The sequence below is a fragment of the Bos grunniens genome, chromosome 22, assembly GCF_055505025.1.
Source record: "Bos grunniens cultivar Pamir isolate PY7600 chromosome 22, Bosgru_T2T1.0, whole genome shotgun sequence".
Classification (NCBI taxonomy): Eukaryota; Metazoa; Chordata; class Mammalia; order Artiodactyla; family Bovidae; genus Bos; species Bos grunniens.
Window position 1 is genome coordinate 52,075,252 of NC_141186.1, and position 24,827 is coordinate 52,100,078.

The 24,827-nt window shown below is 46.0% G+C and overlaps 1 protein-coding gene across 2 annotated transcripts; it reads left to right on the top strand.

The window, feature by feature from the left end:
- The first annotated feature begins 990 nt into the window (after positions 1-990).
- Positions 991-24,333, top strand: CDC25A (cell division cycle 25A). 2 transcript variants are annotated; one of them, XM_086368197.1, is made up of 15 exons: positions 991-1,627; positions 2,615-2,688; positions 4,946-4,988; positions 5,618-5,654; positions 6,097-6,195; positions 8,699-8,818; positions 11,066-11,197; positions 12,057-12,131; positions 14,058-14,234; positions 17,943-18,044; positions 19,829-19,891; positions 19,987-20,085; positions 20,972-21,102; positions 22,032-22,143; positions 22,367-24,333. In XM_086368197.1, the coding sequence occupies exons 1-15, from the start codon at positions 1,458-1,460 to the stop codon at positions 22,505-22,507; spliced, it is 1,575 nt and encodes a 524-aa protein (XP_086224323.1). In that variant the 5' UTR covers positions 991-1,457; the 3' UTR covers positions 22,508-24,333. The 2 variants fall into 2 exon arrangements, with proteins under 2 accessions (XP_086224323.1, XP_086224322.1); XM_086368196.1 differs by having other exon boundaries at positions 993-1,627; positions 6,094-6,195.
- Positions 24,334-24,827: the final 494 nt, after the last annotated feature.

Here is a 24,827-nt window from a genome sequence, read left to right on the forward strand (position 1 = left end):
ATAAAGGCCTTCTAACAGTGGCACATAAGCACTAGATAAGTGTTTATTATTGTTGTATCTGTTGCTGTTTAGACACAAAGTGAAGTGAAGTATTAGTCACTCAGTGGTATCTGACTCTTTGCAACCCCATGGATTGTAGCCCGCCAGGCTCCTCTGCCTCCTCCTGCCAGGCAAGAATACTGGAGTGGGTTGCCATTTTCTTCTCCAGGGGATCTTCTGGACCCAGACGTAGAACCCAAGCCTCAAGCATTGGCAAGCAGATTCTTTACCACTGAACCACCAGAGGATGCTTATCCAGGCACTCCGAATGAAGCAAGAAAGGGTGCGAGAGAAGGAAATGGTTGTGAGAAAATATATCAAAGCTAAACTAGAGGTGAGCAAACAATGCCGAGGCCCACAACGCAGGCCATAGGGTTAAGTCTTGTAATCAGCAGCTCAAGGCCAGGAAAGCCGGCTGGACAGGAGCCTCAGTGCTCCAGAGTTGGACCCTGTGTTCGTGAGGCAGGGCCCACTCCTTGGGTCATCCAGTTCTCTCTCTCTCGTGATAAAACTGGGGCCTGGAGGCCCGGAGCGGAAGAGGGGACCGAACAGCTTTTTCTACGCTCCACATTTCCTCAGCGTGTGGAACACAGAATAGAGGCCGATAGGGCTTTGGCCTAACGCTGTAAGAGCCGACTACACTCCGGCGCGCTGTGGGAACTACGCTTCCCACCATGCAACGCGTCAAGAGGGGCCTTCCGCTCTCTCCCGGCGTCTCGCAGGGTCGGCTGGGAGTTTTCATTGACCTCTGAGCTCCTCGGGTTCGGAGGGCCCCTCTAGGCCCCGCCCCTTTCTGAGAGGGGGCCGACCTCGCAGTGTCCCGCGAGCTGCTTCCTTCTTCCCCTCTCATTGGTCCAGCCTAGCTGCCATTCCTGAGCGAGGAGGAGAAGTTGGTTACTGATTGGTGGATTCCGTTTGGCGCCAACTAGGAAAGGGGGGCGGGGGAGCGGCAGGCCGCAGTGAGCAGCTATTACCGCGAAAGGCCACCTTGGCAGCGACGGCCCGGGAGGGACGTGAATGTCGGCCTAGTTGTCTGCACTCCCGGGCAACAGAATGAAAGAAAAGTGAAGAGAGTGTGAACCCGGGTCGTTGCCTCGTAGCTCTAGCCGCTCTCCCTCCCCGACGCGCTCCGTTTGTTTGGATTTAATCTTCAGGTTGCCGGCGCCCCCCGCCCGCCGGCCTCGCGGAGTGAGGGGACGCACCCGCGCCTGTGGCTGGCGCCTGCCGAGTTTGGACATCCGCCTGTCCGCGCCTCTTGCCCGCGGCAGCCGCATCCCTGAACCGCGGGGTCGTGTTTGTATTTGACCCGCGGGCGCCGGCTGCGGGGCGCGCGGCCGAGGCCAGTGCCAGCGGGGCGGGGCGGGCGCGGCGGAGGCGGAGGAAGAGGGAGCGGGATCCCTAGGAGGCCCGGCGCCGCCATGGAACTGGGCCCGGAGCCCCCGCACCGCCGCCGCCTGCTCTTCGCCTGCAGCCCCCCGCCCGCACCGCAGCCCGTCGTGAAGGCGCTGTTTGGCACGCCAGCCGCCGGGGGCCTGTCGCCTGTCACCAACCTGACGGTCACCATGGACCAGCTGCAGGGACTGGGCAGGTGAGGAGGGACCGAGGAGCGGTGCCGCAGGCGTTTGACCTCCCAGACGGCTCTCGGGTAGATCAGGCCAGAAAACCGGCCGCGAGGGTAGCGCTTGCCTCTCTGCCGCTCGGGGGCGGCCCCACCGACGGGGGCCCGCCATGTGCACCCTCCCCCCAGGCCGAATGTTGGGCGGGAGAGGCCGTTCGGACCCTCCGGGGCCGCCCTCAGCCCCGAGACGGGCCGGGTAGGGGGTGGGGTATGCCTGGGCTCCCCACCTTCGCCACCCCTTTTTAGATTGCCCTGTGCTCTTCTGTCCTTACCCCACGAAGCTCTTTGAAATCTGCCACCACGGGGAAAAACAGGCCCTCCTAGTCGCTCACTTCTATCCTTTTCAGAACCACCTCGTAGTTATCTTAGCTTTCTGTGAGTTCTGTTTCCTTCTCAGCCAAGGGACGTGGCGTTTTCTTTCCTTGCGTTTGCGGAAATCGTCGCAATCCCTCGCCTCGTGCATATTCCTGCTGTGTCCCCCCCAACACACCCAGCCCCATGCTTTCCTAAGACCAGGTCTTTTAACTCAGCTTTCCACTCCTAAAATTTTCCTGCACTTTTTCCTTATTAAAAAAATGCATCCCACCGTTTTTTTTTTTTTTTGTAAAGCTGGTTTCTCATCAGTCTTGGACGTCCCATTTTCTAAAGAAGCACATGTCTTTTCCAATCTCTGAAAAGCAGGAACTTGTCCTGTTCATTCCGGCTCCTAGCTCAGTACCTAGAACACATGCTCTCATTTCAGGAAGTAGTCCAATAGTCATTGTCCTCCTCCTATCTGCAGTGTGACCAATGCCAACCTACTCTTTTCTCATGTCCTTTTATACGTAAGTGCCAACTGGGTGTTCTGGGTGGCCTAAGTGTTTTGTGGTGTGGCCTAGAAGTAATGATGGTTCATGGCAGTATGGCAACTTGCCCTGTCATGGGCTATCTCCTGTGAGTTACTTTTCTTGGTTTCAGTGAGTATGAACAACCCATAGAGGTGAAAAACAGCAGTCTGCAGAGAATGGGCTCCTCCGAATCAACTGATTCAGGTATTCTTTTAGTCTTTTATCATGTGTCTGCCTTGTGGGGAGCAGTGCTTGGAATTTGCTAGAACATGTGCTTTCACCTAGAAACTCAGTTTGGTGAGTGAAGGTAGCAAGCAGAAGTCTGGCATTGAGTGACAGACACCTGTTAGGACAGTACAAAGGAGCCCCGGTGGCAGTTTATGACGAGGAAACTGTGAAGTGGCCGCAAGGAGGTGGTTTATGCTTGGTCTTGAAGATGAGTAGTAGTATGAAATTAACCATTCCATTCTTTAAGTGGCATTCGGGAAATATTATTGGTTAAAATTCTGCGTCAAGTTATTGGAAGTATAATGAAATTATTTCAGTGAGCCTGCTCTGGAGAAACTGCCAGTACATCTTATTCTAACCATAAGTTCATGTTAGTTTCCCTGGTGGCTCAGTGTTAAAGAATTTGCCTGCTAGCGCAGGAGATGTGGGTTCAATCCCTGGGTTGGGAAGATTCCCCTGGAGAAGAAAATGGCAACCCATTCCAATATTCTTGCCTGGAAAATCCCATGGACAGAGGACCCTGGTGGGCTGTAGTTCATGGGGTTGCAAAAGAATCAGACACGACTTAACCACTAAACAACAACAAAGTTCGTGTTGGGGCAAGGTTTATTTGCACAGATGCTTTAGAGTAAAGAACTGCAAGAGCAAAAGTCTTAAGATGTAAGCTTCTTAAGAACCAGGGATAGGATTGTCATCTGTGGCAGTGTGGCAAGGAAGAGTGTCATGCCAAGAGCACTAACACCTAACTTCTTGTATGATTATTTAGACATCGTGGAGGAAAGGTGTGTGCTAGGCAGGCCCTGATGGCTCTGGGCCATGCTGAGCAGCATCTCCTTTATTCTATTGCCTTTGAGTTGAGCACCTCACTTGGTGTTATCTTGTTGAAGGCAATAAATGCTTGCTTGTCAAAGGACATAATAATATTTTCCAACCCCCTGAATTATGTACATGATCTGACAGGATATGAAATATTTGAAATAAAAAACTATTCCAGAAAACAAATACTTGTCCTTTCCATAGTTGGAACTCACAGAAAGTTAGCCTGGGTAACCTCTAACTGAATTAATAATCATGATTTAAGACCTTTTTTTTTTTTTTTGAAGTGTAGTTGATTTACAGTGTTGTGTTAGATTTTGGTGTACAGCAAAGTGGTTTAGTTATACATATATAGTTCTTTTTTATTGTAGGTTATTCCAAGATATCGAATATAGTCACCAGTGCTATGTAGTAGAACCTTGTTGTTTTATCTATTTTATATATAGTAGTAGTATCCCCTGCACTGTCCCCTTTACCCTTTGGTAACCTTAAGTTTATTTTCTACTCTGTGAGTCTGCTTCTGTTTTGTAAATAAGTCATGAGGTTTGGTTAAATTCTGTCTCCTCATAGCCTATTATCCAAGATGGTGTTCGCAAGGAGGAAAGCATGAGTAGATATACTATGAAAATGTTTAGACTTGTGCAAATATGAAGTTTTGGCAATCATGGAGATTCAGCTTCAATTCTGGCAAAAGTCCAAGCCATGAACCTTTGTTGACTGCATTAAAGAAACAGTACTAGTAGTTTTATGTACTTATTTTAATGAATAAGTTGTGTTACAGTTACAGTTCAGTCGCTCAGTCATGTCCGACTCTTTGTGACTCCATGGACTGCGGCACGCCAGGCCCCCCTGTCCATCACCAGCTCCGGGAGTTTACTCAAACTCATGTCCATTGAGTCGGTGATGCCATCCAGCCATCTCATCCTCTGTCATCCCCTTCTCCTGCCTTCAGTCTTTACAGCATCAGTGTCTTTTCCAATGACTCAGTTATTGCATCAGGTAGCCAAAGTATTGGAGTTTCAGCTTTAGCATCAGTCCTTCCAATGAATATTCAGGACTGATCTCCTTTAGGATGGACTGGTTGGATCTCCTTGCAGTCCAAGGGACTCTCAAGAGTCTTCTTCGACACCACAGTTCAAAACCATCAACTCTTCGGCACTCAGTTTTCTTTATAGTCCAATTCTTACATCCATATATGACTACTGGAAAAAAAGCATAGCTTTGACTAGATGGACCTTTGTTGGCAAAGTAATGTCTCTGCTTTTTAATATGTTGTCTAGGTTGGTCATAACTTTTTTCTTCCAAGGAGCAAGAATCTTTTAATTTCATGGCTGCAGTCACCATCTGCAGTGATTTTGAAGCCCAAAACAATAAAGTCTGAGGTGTTTTGTTTTTTTTTTTTTCCCCCCACACACAGGCTTCTGTCTGGATTCTCCTGGGCCCTTGGATAGTAAAGAAAAGTATGTATTCACTGCCTTTAAATGTTTGTGCTTAGAAAAATAATTTTTCGAATGAAATAATTCATGCTCTGGACTGAAGCTCTGGATGTAGTGGTCCTGATTAAGACTCCTGGATCCTATAAAGTCTGGTATCTTTTGAGATGAGTAGTTTGTGTCAGCAGTTTTTCAGAACTTCCCTTCCTTTATTTTAGCTGTAATTTTGGGGTTCTGTTCTAATATCACTCAAACCCTTGCTCTGTCTCCTGACATCATTGTCCTAAGAGAACTTTGTTTTTTTGTTGTTTGTTTTGCCTCCCTTGTAGGATCTCAGTTTCCCAACCAGGGATTGAACCCAACCAACCCATGGCAGTAAAAGCCTGGAATACTAACCCCTAGAAAACCAGGGAACTCCCTAGAAGGTGTATATTTTAAGAGATGATCTGGGCTTTTTTCACTAGAAGCCCAGTTATGGGGCTGCTTGTGAAAACATAACAGCTTCAGAAATCTATTCTTCCATCTTGCCTAAAACAGGAATATGTTTGATGTTCCCCTCACCCCTTCAAACAGTAGTTTAGACACTATGCATCTACTAATATGAATACCACTTTCCTTGCTCGATTCTCATGATTTACTTTCTGATTTCATTGCAGCCTTGAAAATCCCATGAGGAGAATAAATTCCCTACCTGTAAGTTAGTTCCCTTGTTTCTTTTGAGCTAATAACTGTTATCTGCCCCTTAGCTACCAGTAACCTTGATCATAAACGTTAATTTAGACAGACTGCTTTTCCTTACTTTGTCTCATAAACATTCAAAACATTCTACCTAAAGCAGCTTCAATAATGGTTGCCTCTTGAGGGCTTTTCCAACCAGGAAGGGGGTTCTTTTTATGCAAATGATGTTATTTGGGGGTTGATTTGGTACCTGAGTCCTTGCAGAGAGGGCTGTGTAGATCTTGTGAAGTTAGGTGTAAAGCCATAGAGTCCTAGTCACGTTGACTGGTTACCCACTGCACTGTGAGGAGCTAAGCCTCCCTAACCTACCATCACCATTTTTTTTTCCCTTTTACAACTGAGGTTCCATTCCATTTTCATTGATGTACCCTAATTCCTTTTTTCACTTTGACAGCAGAAGCTCTTGGGGTGTAGCCCAGCTCTGAAGAGGAGCCATTCTGATTCTCTTGACCATGATGTCTTTCAGCTGATTGACCAGGACGAGAACAAGGAAAATGTGAGTGCAGCATTAACCTGCTCGCCTAGGGGCAGAGCTCATACCCACAAGTGGCTGATGGAGAAGTAGCAGGGCTGTCTTCTGGGAGACTCAACCTTTATCAAAGTCATGATGGTATTTGGAGTCAGAGAAAACCTGGATTGGAATCCTACTGCTTGCTAGCTGTGACCTTAGCTGTTTTTTTAGGCTTCTATGTTTAAATAGGAGTAGCACTCCCTTGTAGGACTGTTGTTGGAATTAAATGAGATAATATAGAAAAGCATTTAAAATGGTTCCTGGCAGGTAGGAGTTGCTCAAAAGGTGGCTCTTAGGGGGAATTACATCCAAGTACACTTTATGTGGAAGGGTCTGGGCAGGCCTTCCTTGCCTCTTTGTGCTGACCGTGGGATGAGTAAAAAGTTTAGGAAAAGGCTTCTTGACAGTGTTTTCAAGAACAAAGCCAACAAATCCCAGGGAATCTCAGGGTAGCTGAAATGGTAGCTTAGAGGGTGAGTTGCAGTTAGGCAGCCAAAAGCCCAGGAATACCCTGGCCTGGGTTCTCTCAAACCTGCCAGGGTGCTGTGCACAGGGCAGAGTTCAGTGAATCAGCTCAACTTTCCCTGTCTTCTTTCTTACTGTATTTCCATGCCTGTTTTCTCCCTTTCTTCATCCTCCACTGCAATGCTACAACGCATACTTAGAATCTTCTGGACTTATTACTTACAGAACCTACTGCTTCCATGAACTTTCCTAATGATTCCTTTGGCAACAGGATGCCCTGAGGGAGGTAAAGAAAGAACAATTGAGTTCCTGTCTTGAGTGCTTGGAACACTAAGTCTGCCTCTGTGTAGTGCTTTTAACCAGAGTCCAAAGCTATTATTACACTATTGCCTGGTCTCTTTCCCACACTCCCCATCCCCTTACCCCCAGCTTGGCTTCTCCCAGGGTTGCCTGCTTATGGCTTCATTTTGAAGGGGAAATAGCGTACGTAGGTTAAAGAGCTCTTGCTCTGGAGTTGTCCCGTCTGGGAAGCCAGACCTTAGGCACATCACTTAACCTACAGGCCTAGTTGCCTCATCTGTAAAATGGGGATGATTGGGTGGATAGATGAGCTCATGCACTGAAAGTACTTAGTGTGTGTGGGCAAGTAAATCCTCTGATACTACCTGTGCTTGACAAGTTCTTAAGTGGATATTTTAGGGAGGGGGAATTATGAGTGTTTCTAAACTTTTAAGTAAAATGAAATCATACAGTATGTGTTCTATCACTTCTGGCTTTCACTCATCAATATGTGAGATTCATCCATGTTGTTGAATAAACTAAAAGGATCTTTTTTTCCCCAGTTTTATTGAGAAATAATTGACATATATCACTATAAATTTAAGGCATACAGCATGATGGTTTGATTTACATATATTGTGAAATGATTACAGTAGGTTCAGCTAACATCCATCTTCTCATATTGATAGATACAATAGAAGAAAAAGAAAGGAAAGGGGGGAAATTGTCTCCTTGTGATGAGAACTCTTAGGATTTGCTATCTTATCGTACAGCAGTGTTAGCTACAGTTATGTTGCCATTAGTTTTTTTCTTCATTGCTTTAATTATGGAAAACAATAACATTAAATGTTTTCCACTTAATTGTCTCTTATTGGTAGGAAGAAAATGGAAAATATAAAGTCCTCAAATACAAGTCTAGACTGAAAAGTTTCAATTCCTGTTCAATTATATTGAAATGAAATTGCTTTAGACCTCAGAAAAAAAATTTTTAGTTGAAGTATAATTGACAGAAAGCTGTTGATTTAGTTTGTTGTTGTTGTTGATTTACTTTTATTTTTTGTTGATTTACTGTTAACTCTGTCTTGTGTACCTGGCAAATACTCATGTGTTTGTTAGAAAATAAAGTGTTTGTGGTGAAAGAAAAAAGTTCTGTTATTAGAAGTTAGCTTTTGTCTGTGGCCATGCTACCCTGTATGTGCTCCATGTCATCTGGTCTCAGAAGCTAAGCAAGGTCAGACCTGGTTAGTACTTGGATTAGAGAAGTTAGCTTTTGACAGAATCTTTAAAATACTTGTTTTACTTTATTTTTTGTTCTGCTGGGTCTTCGTTGCCGCGTGCGGGCTTTCTAGCTGCAGCAGGTGGTGGCTTCTCACTGAGGGGGCTTCTCCTGTGGTACAGCACGGGCTCTGGGCTTGTGGGCTTCAGTAGTTGCAGCTCGTGGGCTCTAGAGCGCAGGCTCAGTAGATGTGGCGCATGGCACAACTTTGTTGCTCCGTGGTATGTGGAATCTTCCCAGACTGGAGGGCCCATGTCCCCTGCATTGGCAGGCCGGATTCTTATCCACTGCAACACCAAAGAAGTCCTGAAATTCTTAATTACACAGATCCATTGAATTAGATGAGACATGGGTGTGGAGACAGGTGATTAGTACCCGCTCTCTTGCCTGCCTTCCAGAGCTATAGCTGAGACCCTAGGGCTGGTTTTCACAGACAGTGGATGATGTCTCATGCATACTGTCTTGCAGCAAGTCTTTGAGTTTAAGAAGCCAATAAGACCTGCATCTCGAGGCTGCCTACATGTTCACGGACTGGAGGAGGGTAAAGATGTCTTCACACAGAGGCAGAACTCCGCCCCAGCTCGGATGGTATGTGCTTTTGTACTCCTGGGAGTTCCTGATGGGAAGATAAAAGCCTCCGCAATCTGGAGTTAAAGACCCTGCAACAGCTCTAGCTGTCTTTACCTTGACTTTGTCTTCTGAAACTCACATGTTTTGAGACTCACATGTTCGGTGTTTCTGCTGTGTCTGGAGAGCAGACAGGCAGAAGCAGGGTGAGAGGTGGTGTGTTTGAAATACTGGACTCGAGCAAAGCATATTTGACCTTGTCAATCCTGGGTCATTCTTCTGAATTTGTGTATGGTGGGATTATCTGTCCTACTGAAAACTTGCTTTCTGAGTGCTGAGAGGTACTTCCCAGAGTGATTTTTTTGGAGCGAGCGCATGATTTCTACCAAACTCGGTTTATTAAGAACTATTAGGTATTCCGGTGAACCCATTGCCTACAAGGCTATTTGACTGTATTTGTCCCAGGATTGTTTGTCAGAGATGGTCATTACTTCCCGATTTCCTACTGGTGATCTGACGGTGGTGGACTAGAGAGGCCCAGCTTGAGCAAAATGACCATGTCTGGTTTCCACATTTTCCCAGGAACTTGTATCTGAAAATACAGCTTTCCATTCTGGCTTAGGGCCTGAGGTTCGGGTTCAGCCAGAAAAGAGGCTACTCAGTAAACTTGAGGGTCACTTGAGGATTAATGCATTCACACCCCACTCCAAAGAGATTTACTGTTATAGAAGAGGAAAAAAACCTATCTCTGGACTTTTTTACTATCTTTGAAAAGTACCTAGAAAAGAATTCATTATTAACAGTGTTTGTCTCTAGATGGTAGATTTTTGAATGGATTTTATAAATTTTCTATATTAAATACATATTTTAAGATTTTTATAATTTTATGTATTTACTTTTGACTGTGCTGGGTATTTGCTGCTGGTCAGGCTTTTCTCTAGTTTCAGAGAGTGAGGGTGGTTCTTCATGGCAGTGTGCGGGCTTGTCATTGCGGTGGCTTCTTTTCTTGTAGACAGAGATCGTGTCTGTCAGTCACATGGGCTTCAGTAATTGGTATGTGGGCTCAGTAGTCGCAGTTCCCAGGCTCTAAAGCACAGGCTCACTAGTTGTGGCATATGGGCTTAGTTGCTCCAAGGCATGTGGGATCTTCCTGGATCAGGGATTGAACCTGTGTCTCCTGCATTGGCAGGTGAATTCTTTACCACTGAAACACCAGGGAAGCCCTGTAAATCATTTTATAATGGGAGTTTTACTGAAAAAACAAGATAGGATTGCCTAATGAGATATACTCTATTTTGACTCCAGGAATGGTTTCTCCTAGGGAGAGTATAATGGGCAGAAAAGCTTGGACTTTACAGTCAAACGAGTGAGCGGTGTAATCTTGGTAACCTCTCTTAAGCGTTGGTTTCCTGATTTGTTAAATAAAAATGGAAAATAGAGGATTAACTACCTTTAGTGTGTTGTGAGGCTTAAATGGAATTATACATAAAAGGTTATATCCCAGTCTGAAAACAGGGGTTCCTTCATAGCTCAGTCAGTAAAGAGTCTGCCTGCAATGCAGGAGACCTGGGTTCGATTCCTGGATTGGGAAGATCCCCTGGAGAAGGAAATGGCAACCCACTGCAGTATTCTTGCCTGGAGAATCCCATGGACAGAGGAGCCTGGCAGGCTACAGTCTATGGGGTCACAAGAGTTGGACACGACTTAGCAAATAAGCACACAGCAGCACACCCAGTGTCTGGCACAAGTAATTCCTCAGTTAAAACTGAGCAACTGTCATTTAAATGCGAGTCTAAAGAACAAGGATGGATTTTCTAAAACTTTCTAGACTTTATATCCCTCTGTCAGAACTGGAGTTACAAAAACATTTCTCTAGTCTGTTTTGTGGTCTCCACAGGGACTTGGTATCTTCTCACCCCTCCTCATTTTAGCAGATTATCATCTGTCGCTATCCTCATGCTGATCCCTGTTCACCAGTAATAATCCTCAGAAAAAACAAGCCTTGCCCTTCATTGGAGGCTAGCCCCAGATCCCACCATGAGGTGAATTGCTCCTGGGGAGAGTTCTTTGTGAAGGCTACTTGGCCTGACTTGACTCAGAACTGTGTGTGGATATCAGTTCATTTATAATCTTAGGTCTTATTTTCCTTTGATTTGTAGCCGCTAAAACTTCTTAAAACGAATATGGTATATTTTCCTCATAAAAACTAGTAACCCATTCAGAGAAATCAAAGCTGATTATTAACAAGCCATGAATTCTGTCTTTTAGCTTTCCTCAAATGAAAGAGATGGCAATGAACCAGGGAATTCCATTCCTTTTATGCCCCAGTCACCTGTGACTCCCACTTTGTCTGATGAGGATGATGGCTTCATGGATCTTCTTGATGGAGACAATTTGAAGGTATGGTGTGAGTGTGTGCTTTCTGATCCATTTTTACTAACTTTCCCTGGAGAGCCGTCATCTGAAAAAGAACAGTGATCCCCCAACCAACTGATACTTTTTAAGGTTTCATTTACTTATTTAATTCATTTTTGGCTGTATGTGTTCTTTGTTGCGGCACCTGGGCTTTCTCTAGTTGCAGTGAGCTGGGACGACTATTCCGTTGCGGTGCGCGGGCTTCTCACTGTGGTGGCTTCTCTTGTGGAGCACAGGCTCTAGGCGCATGGATTTCAGTAGTTGCGGCTCGTGGGCTCCAGAGCACGAGCTCTGTAGTTGTGGTCCACAGGCTCAACTGCTCCACAACATGTGGAGTCTTCCCAGGCCAGCGGTTGAACCTGTGTCCCTTGCATTGCAAGGAGGATTCTTAACCACTGGACCACCAGGGGAAGCCGTGGCTGATGCTTTTATTCATCTGTTGGGAACTTATTGAGACTCTGCTTCTAGCCTGATTAAATTCTATGGAGGTGTTCCAAAGAAAACACTGATGTGATCCTTCCTCCCCTGCAGGAGCTGACAATCTTTTTTTTTTTTTCCTGGAAGGAATGAATCAGGGACTGAAAGAATAGCTGCCATGTGATGTAAAGCTGAGGAGACCAGTGGCTCCTCATGGCCCCTCAGGGGCATTCCCTTAGCTGTGCTCAGATAGCATCACTCTTACTCTCTTGACCTTAAAATGTTGTGGAGAGGGGAGGCATTAACCCTTAGAAGACTTCCTATTCACGCCTTTCTGGTATTCTGCAAGAAGAAATCTAACACATTTTAACTAATGTTGTTTCTAATGGACCTTTGGACCTTTATGACACAGTTTTTCTTTGTTTAGAATGATGAAGAGACCCCATCCTGCATGGCCAGCCTCTGGACAGCTCCCCTTGTCATGAGAAGAACTAGTAACCTAGTAAGTTCCAGTGTGTCTGGAGGGAGTGACAGGAATCTAAATTGTTTCTTTTGAGATTCTGCGTTTGAGCCTATGGGCCTGTTTGACTGGTCACTAGTGTTTCCTGGTGTTGATGTATGCTGTTTTTTCAAGGGTGTTTTGTTTTGTTTTAATACCCACCTACTTGTGTAGACTACAGACAGCTGTTTCCATCAGGCACACTTTCAAAGGCTGTGCCTTTACATACATCCTCATGTATGTAAACATCCAGGGAAAGTGAGCTCTTATCATAGTACACATACAGTTACACACTCTTGGGTATATGTATAGACGCTGAATACATCTTTAATTCATGCCCCTGAACTATAAATGTGGAACAAATGAACTATTACAGTCTTGAAGCCACTTACACATTTTAGTAGATTAATGTGCAAAGCTTTGAGAGATTAGACCACCCCAATAAAATGGTATGACCAGATTTACTAAGTCCTTTTGAAAGATAACATTATTAATATATACAGTGTGAGAATGCTTAGAAAATGGCTTTCAGTTTTATAAGTTGGATGTAAAAACCATGAAACAGTATGTGTAGGCCCTTCATAACAGTGGAGTTTCACAAACATAGTAGACTCATCATAAGGGCCAGGGGCTGAGTCAGAACTGGGGTTTCTGCCCTTGAAGAGCTTACAAGTCCTCTGAGACCTTACTGAAAGCAGTAGACCCTCTTTCCAAAAATGCTTCCAGCTCTTCTAGGTTAAAAACAAACAGACCAAAAAAACCCTGTAATCTTGCTTTTCTGAATAACATCCTATTAAAATGAACTTCAGAAAAAATAAGTGGAAAACCCTTGGTCTCTGGGACACGTTTGCTGCAAACTATCAGGGACATTTCAAAAGAAGAGGCGACACTGAAATGTTAGTATCAGCTGGAAAGGGAGCTTCACGGAGGGAGAGGGGCACAGGGTGTGTAGAAGGAAAAGCCCAGCCAGAGAACACTGAGTTGTGAACGGGCTGAGATGAGTTTAGATTGCTGAAGTCAGACTGTCTCTACCACTACTCAGGTTGGCTGCTCTCAAACCCCGAGAAAGTAGTCCTCAAAAGTAGTACTATAGCACATCTTCCTATATTTCCTTTGGCTTTGTAAGTCTTGAATTTAAAATGCTCTGGTACAGTCCAGAAAGAAAAACAGCCAAGCAGAGAGAATGACTTCTAAATAGCTTTGAAGGCACCCCTGCCCACTGCAAACTCAAACTCAACTCTGTTTTATGCCCTTGACTGGCTCTAATATATAGTATAATCCAGCTGCCTCATACCTTTCTGGATTTAGGGGGGCTGTTAAAACCTATTCAAGCTGCTCGAGCAAGGTACAAATAATAAAGTAGAGGGGAAGAGGAAGCCAGAAGTGTGGCCCTGGCTGAAAGGTAACACTTGCTGGGGACTATCAGGAACCCTTTGACTCTTGACCCTGTGCAGAAGGTAGGCTTTTCAGGGCATAGGTAGTCTTCCTCATTTGTATCCAGTGTCAGGTTTTGAACATGTTCAGTGAACACCAGGGTCTCAGTGTCTTCTGTGTGCCAAGGACTAGATAAATGGACAGTGTCTGTTTCCTAATTTAGGATGTGTGCTAAGTCCCTTTGGTCGTGTCCAACTCTGCGACCCTGTGGACTGTAGGCCACCAGGTTCCGCTGTCCATGAGATTCTCTAGGCAAGAATACTAGATGGAGTGTGTTGCCATGCTCTCCTCCAGAGGATCTTCCTGACCCAGAGATCGAACCCCAGTTTCTTGTCTCCTGCGTTGGCAGACAGGTTCTTTACCGCTAGCACCACCTGGGAAGCCCAATTTAGAATGGCTTGATCTTAAACCATCCCCGGAAGTCCTTGGTCTGTCCTCTTTACCATTCAAATCAATGTATTTTAATGAAACACGAGTCTCTTTTTTTCCCCAAAGGGCAATCGCTGCAAGCTGTTTGACTCCCCTTCAGCGTCGTGTAGCTCTACCATCCGGTCAATGTTGAAAAGACCAGACCGATCACTAGAGGAGTCCCCAGGTGGAAGCAGGAAGCGGAGGAAAAGCGTGGCTGGGGCCAGTCCGGAAGAGGCAGCTAGTCCAGAGAAGCCCCAGGAGGTTAGTTCTGCAGCTTCTTTTTCACTCAGAGATGTTGTATCTGTCAGTTCTAAAATGTGTGTTTGGTTCTTTTTCTTTGCTGAGACTGGCTGTTTTTATTTTTCATTTGTTTCAGTCTTGTTCAGAATTGCCTGTTGAAGCATTTTTATGATGGCTACTTTAAAATCCTTGTCAGGTAGTTCCAGCATCTGTGTCTGGTGTGGCTTCCTGTTGATTGTCTTTTCCTATTCAGGTTGAGATTTTTCCTGCTTCTTGATATGACGAGATTTTTTTTCAGTTGTATCTGTGTACTTTGGATATTATGAGGCTGTGTAACTGCTGTTTAGTAGTACTCCGATACTGCAGGAAAAGGGGGACGGAAGTTCAGCCTCCCTTGATGTGCCACTTAGGTAGGTCAGACCTCATGGCTGCTGGGCAGGAGTGGGAAGTTCAAGCTCCCTTCTAGACCTCCACCAACACCACCCCAGTGAGGTTGAGATTGGGGCACTTAATTACAGCTGGGCAAGGGTGGAAGTCTAAGCTCCCCACTTGCTGTTGTGTCCTGGAGTAGGGCCATAGCTTTTTTCCCTTGGTTGGGTTTTTTTTTTCTTGTGTCCTGACCTATTTAGGACTACTTTAGGTTTGTCTCACAACATTGATTATAGTGTTTTTTGTTGTCACTTAGTATTTTAGTTCTTTTCTCTGTGATGAGAACTCAAGATGTATTCTTAACTACTTTCATATACACCATACATCCGACCTAACTATAGTCATCATGTTGTACATTACATCCCTGGTACTTGTCTCATAACTGGAAGTTGTACATTTTGATCACGTTCATCCGGCCCTCTCCTCCATTGCTTACCTCTGGTAACCCCACAAATCTGATCTCCTTTTCTATGAGTTTGATTTTTGTTTTGATGGTTGTGGTAGTGGTTAGCATTGTGTGTTTTCCGTTTTTTCATTCCCTGTACAAGTGATGTCATATACTTATTTGTCTTTCTCTGTCTGACTGACTTCAATTTCACTTAGCATAATGCCTTCAAGGTCCATCCATGTTGCTGCAAATAGCAGGATTTCCTTCTTTTTGTATGGCTGAATAATAATCCATTGTGTGAATGTGTATCCCAGCTTCCTCATGCATTCGTCTGTCAGCGAACACTTTTTTCCATGTCCTGGCTATTATAAATAATGCTGCTGTAATGTGAGTGCAGATATCTCTTGACATAGTGTTTTCATTTCCTTCGAATATGTTCCCAGAAGTGGTATTGCTAGATCATATGTTTTGTTTTCAACTTTTTAAGGTACGTCCATACTGTTTTCCATAGCAGCCATCTCACTTTACAGCCCCACCAATACTGTACAAGTGTTCCCTTGTCTTCACATCCTTATCAACACTTGTTTCTTGTCTTTTGTTTTTTTGGCCACTCCATGGATTTGGGGGATCTTAGTTTCCTTGCCAGGGATTGAACTCAGGCCCTAGGCAGTAAAAGTGTGGAATCCTAACAGTGGACCACCAGGGAATTGCTCTTGTCTTTTTTTTTTTTTTTAAGTGATTCATTTTATAATTAGGTTTTTTATTTTTTTTTCCTTGTTTGGCTGTGCTGGGTCTTCGTTGCTGCTCAGACTTTTTTAGTTGCAGTGAGCAGGGGCTAATCTACAGTTGTGTGTGGACTTCTCATCATGGTGGCTTCTCGTTGCAGAGCACAGGCTCTAGGGCCCTCGGGCTTCAGTAGGTGCAGCTCCCGGGCTCTAGAGCACAGGCTCGGTAGTTGTGGCACGCAGACTTAGTTGCTCCAAGGCACGTGAGATCTTCCCGGATTGGGGGTCGCACCCACATCTCCTGCATTGACAGGCGGATTCTTACCACTGAGCACCAGAGAAGCCCCATCTTGTCTTTTTAATGACAGTCTTTCTTATAGACATGAGGTGATATCTCATTGTAGTCTGGATATTGATCATCCTTTCATGTCCCTGTTGGCCATGTGTGTACCTTTGGGAAAATGTCTATTCAGATCCTTTTCTGTTTTTAAAACTGGTTTATTTGGGAGGTTTTTTGTTTCTTTTGGTGGGGGGGTTATTAAGTTGTATGGATTCCTTACATTTTGGATATTAACCCCTTACCAGATAATGTGGTTTTCAGATTTTTTTTCCAATTCTGTATGTAGGTTATCTTTTCATTTTGTTGATCATTTATTTTAATGGATAGAAGCTTTTTAGTTTGATTTGCTTGCTTGTACCTTAGGTGTCAGATCCAAAAAATTGCCAAGACCCACATCAAGGAACTTTTTTCCTGTGTTTTCTTCTAGGAGTTTAACAGTTTCCTGTCTCAAATTTAAGTCTTTACTCCATCTTGAGTTATTGTGAACAATGTAAGATAGGGGCCTAATTTTCATTCTTTCACATGTGACTATTCCATTTGCCTGGCACCATTTATTGAAAAGACTTATCTTGTCTTCATCCAGCATTCTAGCTGATGGTATCTGTGCTGTTTCTCTTCTAAACATGGGCTTTCATTTTTCCTGTGGACTCCGTGTCCTGGGCTAGGCATGTGTTTAGCTTTAGTAGACACTGTCATATAACTTTCCAAAATGTTTGTGCAGTCAACCCTCTGTATCTGGGGTCTCCCTTCAACTGACTTTGGAACCCATGGCTACTGAGCACCACTGAGCACCAGCTGTACTGGGTGCCATTCCATATAAGCATCCTCGGGCCTCCTAAAATCAATTTCAGGGATACCAAGGGCCAGCTGTACTCACAACAGTGTGAGAGTCCAGTATCTGGTGGTGTCCATCCCTTTACTTTTACCCGTTCTGGGGAGTGTGTAGCATGGGCATGTGCGTGCTCAGGTTGTATCCAACTCTTTTTGACCCTCTTGACTGTAACCCGCCAGCTCCATTGGATTTTCCAGGCAAGAATACTGCAGTGGGTTGCCATTTCCTCCTCCAAGGGATCTTCTTAACCCAGGGATCGAACCTGTGTCTCCTGCATTGCAGGCAGGTTCTTTACCACTTGAGCCATCAAAGGGAACCCTGTGTAGTATCTTTTTTACATTTCTCTGATAGTCATTTTTCTAGATTTTCCGATTACCCAACCACCTTTCTAGCCCATATTTCTATTGGGTTATCTCTTGTGAGAATGCTTTATATATTAAGAGATGAATCTTTTATTGAGATGAATTATTTATCTGCCCACTCTGGCTTGCCTGTTCTTACCTCATCTTGTTGTTTTGATTAACAGAATTTCTTGATTTCTTTAAAACATGTTTTAATTTACCAGTCTTTTTATGTTTAGTGCTTTTTGTGTACTGTTTAAGATATCTCGACTTCTCCATAATTAGCCCTTTTGACATGCTCTTTGAAATATGAGCACTTCCTTGTTACTAATGACAAGGTGTTCCAGGTTTATCTTGTACATTTCTTGTCCCAGCCTGGATTCAGTCAGAAAGCTCTGGTTTCAGTAAATACATGTTATGGTACTGCATGATCTGTAGCTGGTTGAATTGGAGATGCGGAATGGTGGCCCTAACCTCTGTGTTCAGGGGTCAACTGTAGTATTTAGGGAACACATTGACAAAGGGGTACGTACTGTACCCCTGGAGCGTCTCAGTGGGTAGAGCTGAGAAATACTTTTTGTAGACTTAAAACTAATTTTAATCTTCCATTTTTAAAAAGGAGAAAGCCTTTATTCTAAAGCCTGGTCTCATTCTCAACCTTTGGTTTGTTACAGATTCTACATCATCAGTCTTTATCCCTAGCATCTTCCCCAAAAGGGACCATTGAGAACATTTTGGATAATGACCCAAGGGACCTTATAGGAGACTTCTCCAAGGTAACTGCAAGCAGAACTGCATCATGATGCAGGACGGGGGAGGTACCTAACACCCCCTCCAGCCTTGCTCCCCTGAAGTGGCTCCTGGGTTATGTAGCCTCCCTTCCAACCCCCACCGAGGGGACACAGTTTGAAATTTAAAAAAAAAAAAGGAACATTCATAATCTGGTATACCTCCATTTCTTGGGGACTGTAGACCTTACTGGTGCTGATCAGAGGTTTCACGTAGGGAGCCTGGACACCAACCCAAAACCCAGTCTTTCTGGGAACAGTGCTACAGAAGAGTGTAAAGAAGCAGAATGAAACTCTAGCCTTGCTGTATATGTCTGTATGTCAAAAGGTCCTCTTAGGGGACTTCCCTGGTGGTCCAGCAGCTGAGATTCCATGCTCCCAACGCAGGGGGCCTGGGTCCAATCCCTGGTCAGGGAACTAGATCCCACACACCACAATAAAAAAATTCTGCATGCCAAAGATTGAAGATTCTGTGTGCCAAAACTAAGTCTGTGCAGCTAAATTAATTAATTAATTTTTTAAAAAAGAAAGTCATCTTAGAATGTCCCAGATGAAGACTAAATTTCTCCCTTGTCCAGAGGAGCATGGTCCTTGTGGGAAAATGCCCCCAGGGAGGTCCAGAGGAAGGTCTGCTGATGGCCTGGTACAGATTATCCACCTTTGTGCTGTGGTCAAATGTGACACCTTCCTGTGTCAGTAGTAACTTGTTTAGCCATGTGTAACTTGAAGGTCCCCAGACCAGTCTTTTACATATTAATGTAGGTAACATCTACTGAAACACTTACTATGTGTAAGGCAAAGATTCCAAAGCAAGACACAGTTCCTTCCCTCAAGACACTTAACATGTGGTAAGACATGCCACGTGGACATGTACCACCTGGTAATTGAAGTAAACATCAGTGCAGTGTAAGCATTAGACTAAGAAATAAAAGAGTTATGTCAACTGGGTGATTGGGGAAGCTCTGGGGCTGGGCTAGACATTTCAGCCAGGTAGGAGAGATAAGTGGGAAGACAGGACTTCCCTAGGGGTCCAGCGGTTAAGACTGCACTTCTAACACTAGGGACATGGGTTCAATCCCTGGTCTGAGAGCTAAGGTCCCACATGCCAGCATGGCCAAAAAAAATAGAAGACAGTTCTAGTCTGAAGGGAAGAGCAGGCCAAGACCTGGGTGTGGTGTGTCCTCGCTGGTAAAAGCTTGCATCTGAATTGAAGCTATTGGTTGGTTGTTGAAATGACCCCACACATGACCACAGGGTTGGGTGAGCACTAGACTCTGCCAGTCACTCTCGTAATTGCTGGTGTGCCCATCTTCCCCCCTCAAGGCTGGGTGGGTCTCACTTATTCCACCTCCAGTGTCTGCTCCAGCGCCATGCTGCAAAAGTCAGGTGCTCAGTAAACAGTGAAGTCATTCCTCGCTGTGTCCTTTTTAAGTGGTGAGCACAGTCTGGCTGCTGACATGAGGGTTCCTGACAAAAGCAGGCGATAAAGGAATTCACCTGAGATGTCTGGATTCAGGTCTGGCTTGCTTGCTGGCTGACTTTGGGCAAGGGGCCTAGTTTTGACATCTACAAATGGGGATAATGTGCCTCATAGGGCCATATGAATATTCAGTCTTAGGATATTAATGAAGTGCTTACACAAATAACGAGTACGTTCTATTAGATTCATGTTTGTTTGTTTGTTTAAGCTGACTTTTACCAGGAAGGCAAGCACTATAAATGTTGCCTTTATAAGCTTTCAGATTTGCTAAGTATTTCTTTCTCTTATTAAGGGTTACCTCTTTCATACCGTTGCTGGAAAGCATCAGGATTTAAAATACATCTCTCCAGAAATTGTAAGTTATCCTTTGGGGATCTGCCACCCATGCGATACTGGGATCTAGTCATTCCTGGCAGCCAGAGGTGACTCTCCTTGGCTCTTTCTCCACAGATTACATCTGTTTTGAATGGCAAGTTTGCCAACCTCATTAAAGAGTTTGTCATCATCGACTGCCGATACCCATATGAATATGAGGGAGGCCACATCAAGGTATAGATTCTGGGGGCTTGTGGGTAAGCTCTGCTACTGTGGGAGGCATAGCAGGAGCCCTATAGACAGTATCTGTGATTTATTTTTATTTTTAAAGGAGGGGGTGATACCTGGCTGCTTGTTATAATGCTCACATGCTGCTTATGAGAATTGTAGAAAGAGGCAGTGGGTGTAAAAGGCATTTGATTCCTGGTGCGCTGAAAGAATGCTCCCTGGTGTGCACTAATCATACAGCAAACCGCGCCCTGTTTTGTCCCCCACGCCATCACTGTCGGGGATTTCGAGGTGGTACCCACTGACTTCTATGCCTGGGCATGAACCTGTGAGGAGAAGCCAGTCTTTGGCAACATGGGCCAGGCCTAGTGATGCCTCTTACGTTTATAGTTGAGTTAAGCTGTCTGGTGAAGTGGGTGTTGGAACAGTTCATGTGTAACTTGCCCAGGAAGAAAGCCATTGGGTTGAAATACATTGTGTGTGTGTGTTAAGTTGCTTCATTGTGTCCGACTCTGTGACCTCTGCATGAGGGGAGCCTAGCCCGCCAGGCTCCTCTGTCCATGGAATTCTCCAGGCAAGAATACTGGAGTGGGTTGCCATGCCCTCCTCCAGGGGACCTTCCCAACCCAGGGATTGAACCCATGTTTCTTACGTCTCCTGCATTGGCAGGCGGGTTCTTTACTATTAGTGCCACCTGGGAAGCCCGTTGAAATACACTAAGAGGTAATTTAAAGACAGTGTTTGGGTCTGCCACTCTCTGAAAGTCCCTACATTGACAAATGCCACTCATACAGCGCACAGGCATAACAGAATCTTGAGGCACCCATATGAAGACCAGTCTCCAAGAATCATTAGCGCCAGCGTGAGACCTAAGCCTCTGGTGTCTTCACAGGGTGCAGTGAACTTGCACATGGAAGAGGAGGTTGAAGAGTTCTTACTCAAGAAGCCTATCGTACCTACGGATGGCAAGCGTGTTATCGTGGTGTTCCACTGCGAGTTCTCTTCTGAGCGCGGCCCTCGCATGTGAGTGGGCTGAGTATCGTTCATGTGTAACAGATGTTTCTTAAATCCTTACCTGTTGAGCAGTCAGTTGATTTCATGAACTGCTTCCTGGAGTGTAGTTTTAGGCTCGACCCAATGGTTGCACCACGGCCGTTGTTAAGGGCTTAGAAGGGCTCTGTGGCCTCCCCAGTCCAGCCTATTACTCTGGTGTTCCCTCTGCAGCATGCCCCAGGGATCGGGCATCTGCTTCATCACCCCTACTCCTCAGTGAGTCCTGGCCACTGCTGGGCTCGGCCCATCGTTCAGCCTGCCTTTATATTGAATTGAACTCTGGCTCTTTCGGTTCCCCCACTGCCCCTAGCTCTGCTTGTGGGGCTGCTGATCTCAGGTGACATCCTTCAGGGACAGTGTGGTGACTCCTTATGCAAATGCCAGGAAAGCGTGATGTCTTCTCAGCAAAACTTAACATGATGCTTTCAAACACTTGTCAAATCCATGTTCTCACAGAAGGGGGTTATGTTACTTTCAGGTTATTGCCACACTAGAGGTGAAAAGAACTGCGCCGCCTGCCCCTACTAATACACAAGCTTTTATGACCAAGGCTATTATAGTTTACTACAGAGATAAATTTTATACCAAAATAAGTGGAAGTATAACTACAATAAAGCATCACTTCAGATTTAAAATAATCGGTGGTGGTGGTGGCAGAGAGGACGCTGGGTGGGAATCAAGACAATGTTTAACTTGGAAAGTGGGGAGGAGGTTGTCCGCCTTCCAAGACAAGGCCTTGGAACTGGCTGTGAGCAGGGTTCCTGAGGGTCGCGGGTGGCAGAGGAAATCACATTTGGGCTCTGTTTGCAGGAGTGCAGGTCAAGCTGGGGAGATGTGTAAGGAGCACCGCTTTGACCATGCACAGCTAATCAGACTCTGGCTCTGCTTCCCCTTTACAGGTGCCGATACGTGAGAGAGAGGGATCGGCTCGGTAACGAGTACCCCAAACTCCACTACCCAGAGCTGTATGTCCTGAAGGGCGGATACAAGGAGTTCTTCCTGAAATGCCAGGTGAGATGGACTCTCTGGAGGGCACAGGCCACCCGTCACCACCCCCTAGTTGGTGGTCATGGCTGTTTCCTACCCAGGGTCTGGGGGTTTGCCCTGAGCACAGAAGGGGCCTAGAACCAACCCCCACCCCACCCCAGCAGAGCCTTGTGGCTCCTGGCAGGGAGGGAGCAGGAGTGTGCGTGGGAGGCCACTGTTCCCAGATCTTGTCCTGTCTTCCTGCCAGTCTCACTGCGAGCCCCCCAGCTACCGGCCCATGCACCACGAGGACTTTAAAGAAGACCTGAAGAAATTCCGCACCAAGAGCCGGACCTGGGCCGGGGAGAAGAGCAAGAGGGAGATGTACAGCCGCCTGAAGAAGCTCTGAGGGCCTTGCGGCCAGGCGGCGGCAGCCTCCCCGCCCTCCCCACTCCCCTCTTTGCTGCAGAGAAACTTGAGCAAAGGGGCCAGCGGCGCGGCACTTGGAGAGAAGGGCGGAACACTTGGAGAGAAGGGCGGAGGCTTCCACGTCTTAAACCTACCTCCCACCCTCCCGAGGTTGGAGCCCAGAGCTTCCCGCCGCCTCTCCGTCCTTGGAAGACGTCCTTCTTCAGCAGGGCGCTCAGCCAAGGCTGTCACGTGCCGCAGCAGGGTTCCGAGCAGCAGTCAGGGCTTTCTGCCTCCTCCTCCCCCATGGTTGGATGGGCCCCCTGCGGCCTCGCTGGGCACTGGCCTTGTCTCCTGAGGGGAGAGACGGAGAGAAGACTGCCAGACGCTGCTGGCCAGACACCAAAGACGGCCCGGGAAGCACAGGTCTTTGTGGGCTAGCCCACATCATTAATTTATTCAACTTCACCAATCACTTTCTTTTCTTTCTTTTTTTTTTTTTAAAAAAAAACCAACTCCTGGAGACTTTTATTTAATTGCTTCTTTCAGTTAGAATACTGCCATCCTGGGTAGGATTTTATCATCCCGGGGGAGTACCTCTGCCTTTGATTTTTAAAGAAAAAAAGAATAAAGGAAGGGGAAGAAGAGGGACATGAGTTGTGGGACAGAGAACAAGGGGCTCTGTCTGTCTCCCCCGGGAGGCACTGCAGTACTGGGGCTGCTGCTATTTACAGCCAAGGACTGAGACACTGGTGGGAGCAGGCACCGGACTCAGGCTCGGCTTCAGGACATAAGCTAAATCTCCCAGACCTACCTCGAAGGCCCCTGAGACCTACCGGAGGGGAGTGACCCTGCTCTTCCTCACCCTAGCTCCCTGTGACGTCACTGGGCAAGAGTCACGATCAGGAAAGCACTGGAGGCAGCTTCTGTGGGGACACCCCCAAGTCAGTGTTGGAACGTACAGAATAGGTATCCCAGTGTCGGGGGGCAGGGATGGGGGTGCTCTGTAGGATAAGGGAAGGGAGTGTACTTTTGAGTGTCTTCCTTCATTACTCGATACTCTTTGACAGCTTCTGTTTTTTTTAAAAAATAGCCCTTTTATGAGTCAAGGAGTATGGAATCAGTGTTGGCTGGGCCCCCCAAGGGTGGGGAAAGGGGCTGGAAGTCCCGGGCATTAGAAAGGAGTGAGTGCTGGCAGAGATGACTACAGAGTGTGTTTCTCAGGAGGCAGCAGCGTGGTGGGTTTTGAAGGTAAAACTTTGAGTTTATCATGTTTTAATTTGAGGGACAGGGAGAGATGGGTCGTCACCAGTTGTCCCTCATCTCACCCCACAGAAGTGGGGATCTCAAAGGAACACCTCCCAAGGAGCTGGGGCTGAGTGGATTGATTCTGGACAGGGCTGTTTGGTACCTGCTCATCCCTACCTTTAGGCGCTGGCTTCCTCACCATCTCTGCTCCACCGGGGTGTTGCCAAGTTTTTCTTATATTCAAGAGTCAGTCTCCCCTCTTGCCTCAGCTTCCTGTTCTGGGGGTGGGGAGGAAATCAGTGATACTGGAGATGACTGGTTGCTATGTTATGGGTTTGAGTTGCTTTTGACTATAAAACAATCTTGTTAGAAAAAGTATGTGGGGAGGAGGGGAACAGAAGGCCTCTACCCCCACACACACTGAGACCCATCTGAATTGGTCTCCAATCTTGTTTGTAGGGATTCTGTTGGTTGAATGCCTGAAAAGGGAGGTGGGATGGCCTTCAGATCATACCAGCTCAGCTAGCATTGCTAACCAACTGTTGCAGGCTCTGAAAATAAAAACAATCTTGAACCCATGCTCTCTGCCTGCTTCATGATGGATGTAAAGGGAACTGTGAGTCTCTAAAGACCTGGGACCACACCTGGCTAAAAGCACTGGCTAGAGGCAGTGACATTTTCTCAAGATGCCAAAGAGCTGTCATGTGGCCTGACATCAAGGTTGGCCAGATGACCTTCAGGTACTCCCCTGAGTCCAGAAGCAAACTTGTGATTCAGATTGATTTACAAGATGAGATGGGGATAGGAAAAGCCTGCCTGGACTTATTGACATTCCCTGACAAGATGTATTAATTCATAGGATTGAGCAACAGGCCAGAGGGGGGACCAGTGTAAAGGAGATAGGAGTTTCAGTTGTGTTCTGAAGGAGCCAGAGAGGATACTGCAGAAGGAAATCAGGCAGATGGTGAGTTATGGGCCCACATGCAACCAGAAAAACTTGGATGTGTGATGCTGGGGGCTACTGCCAGAGTGGATAACAGCTGGAGCAAAAGTCTATTACAAAACAGAGTGGA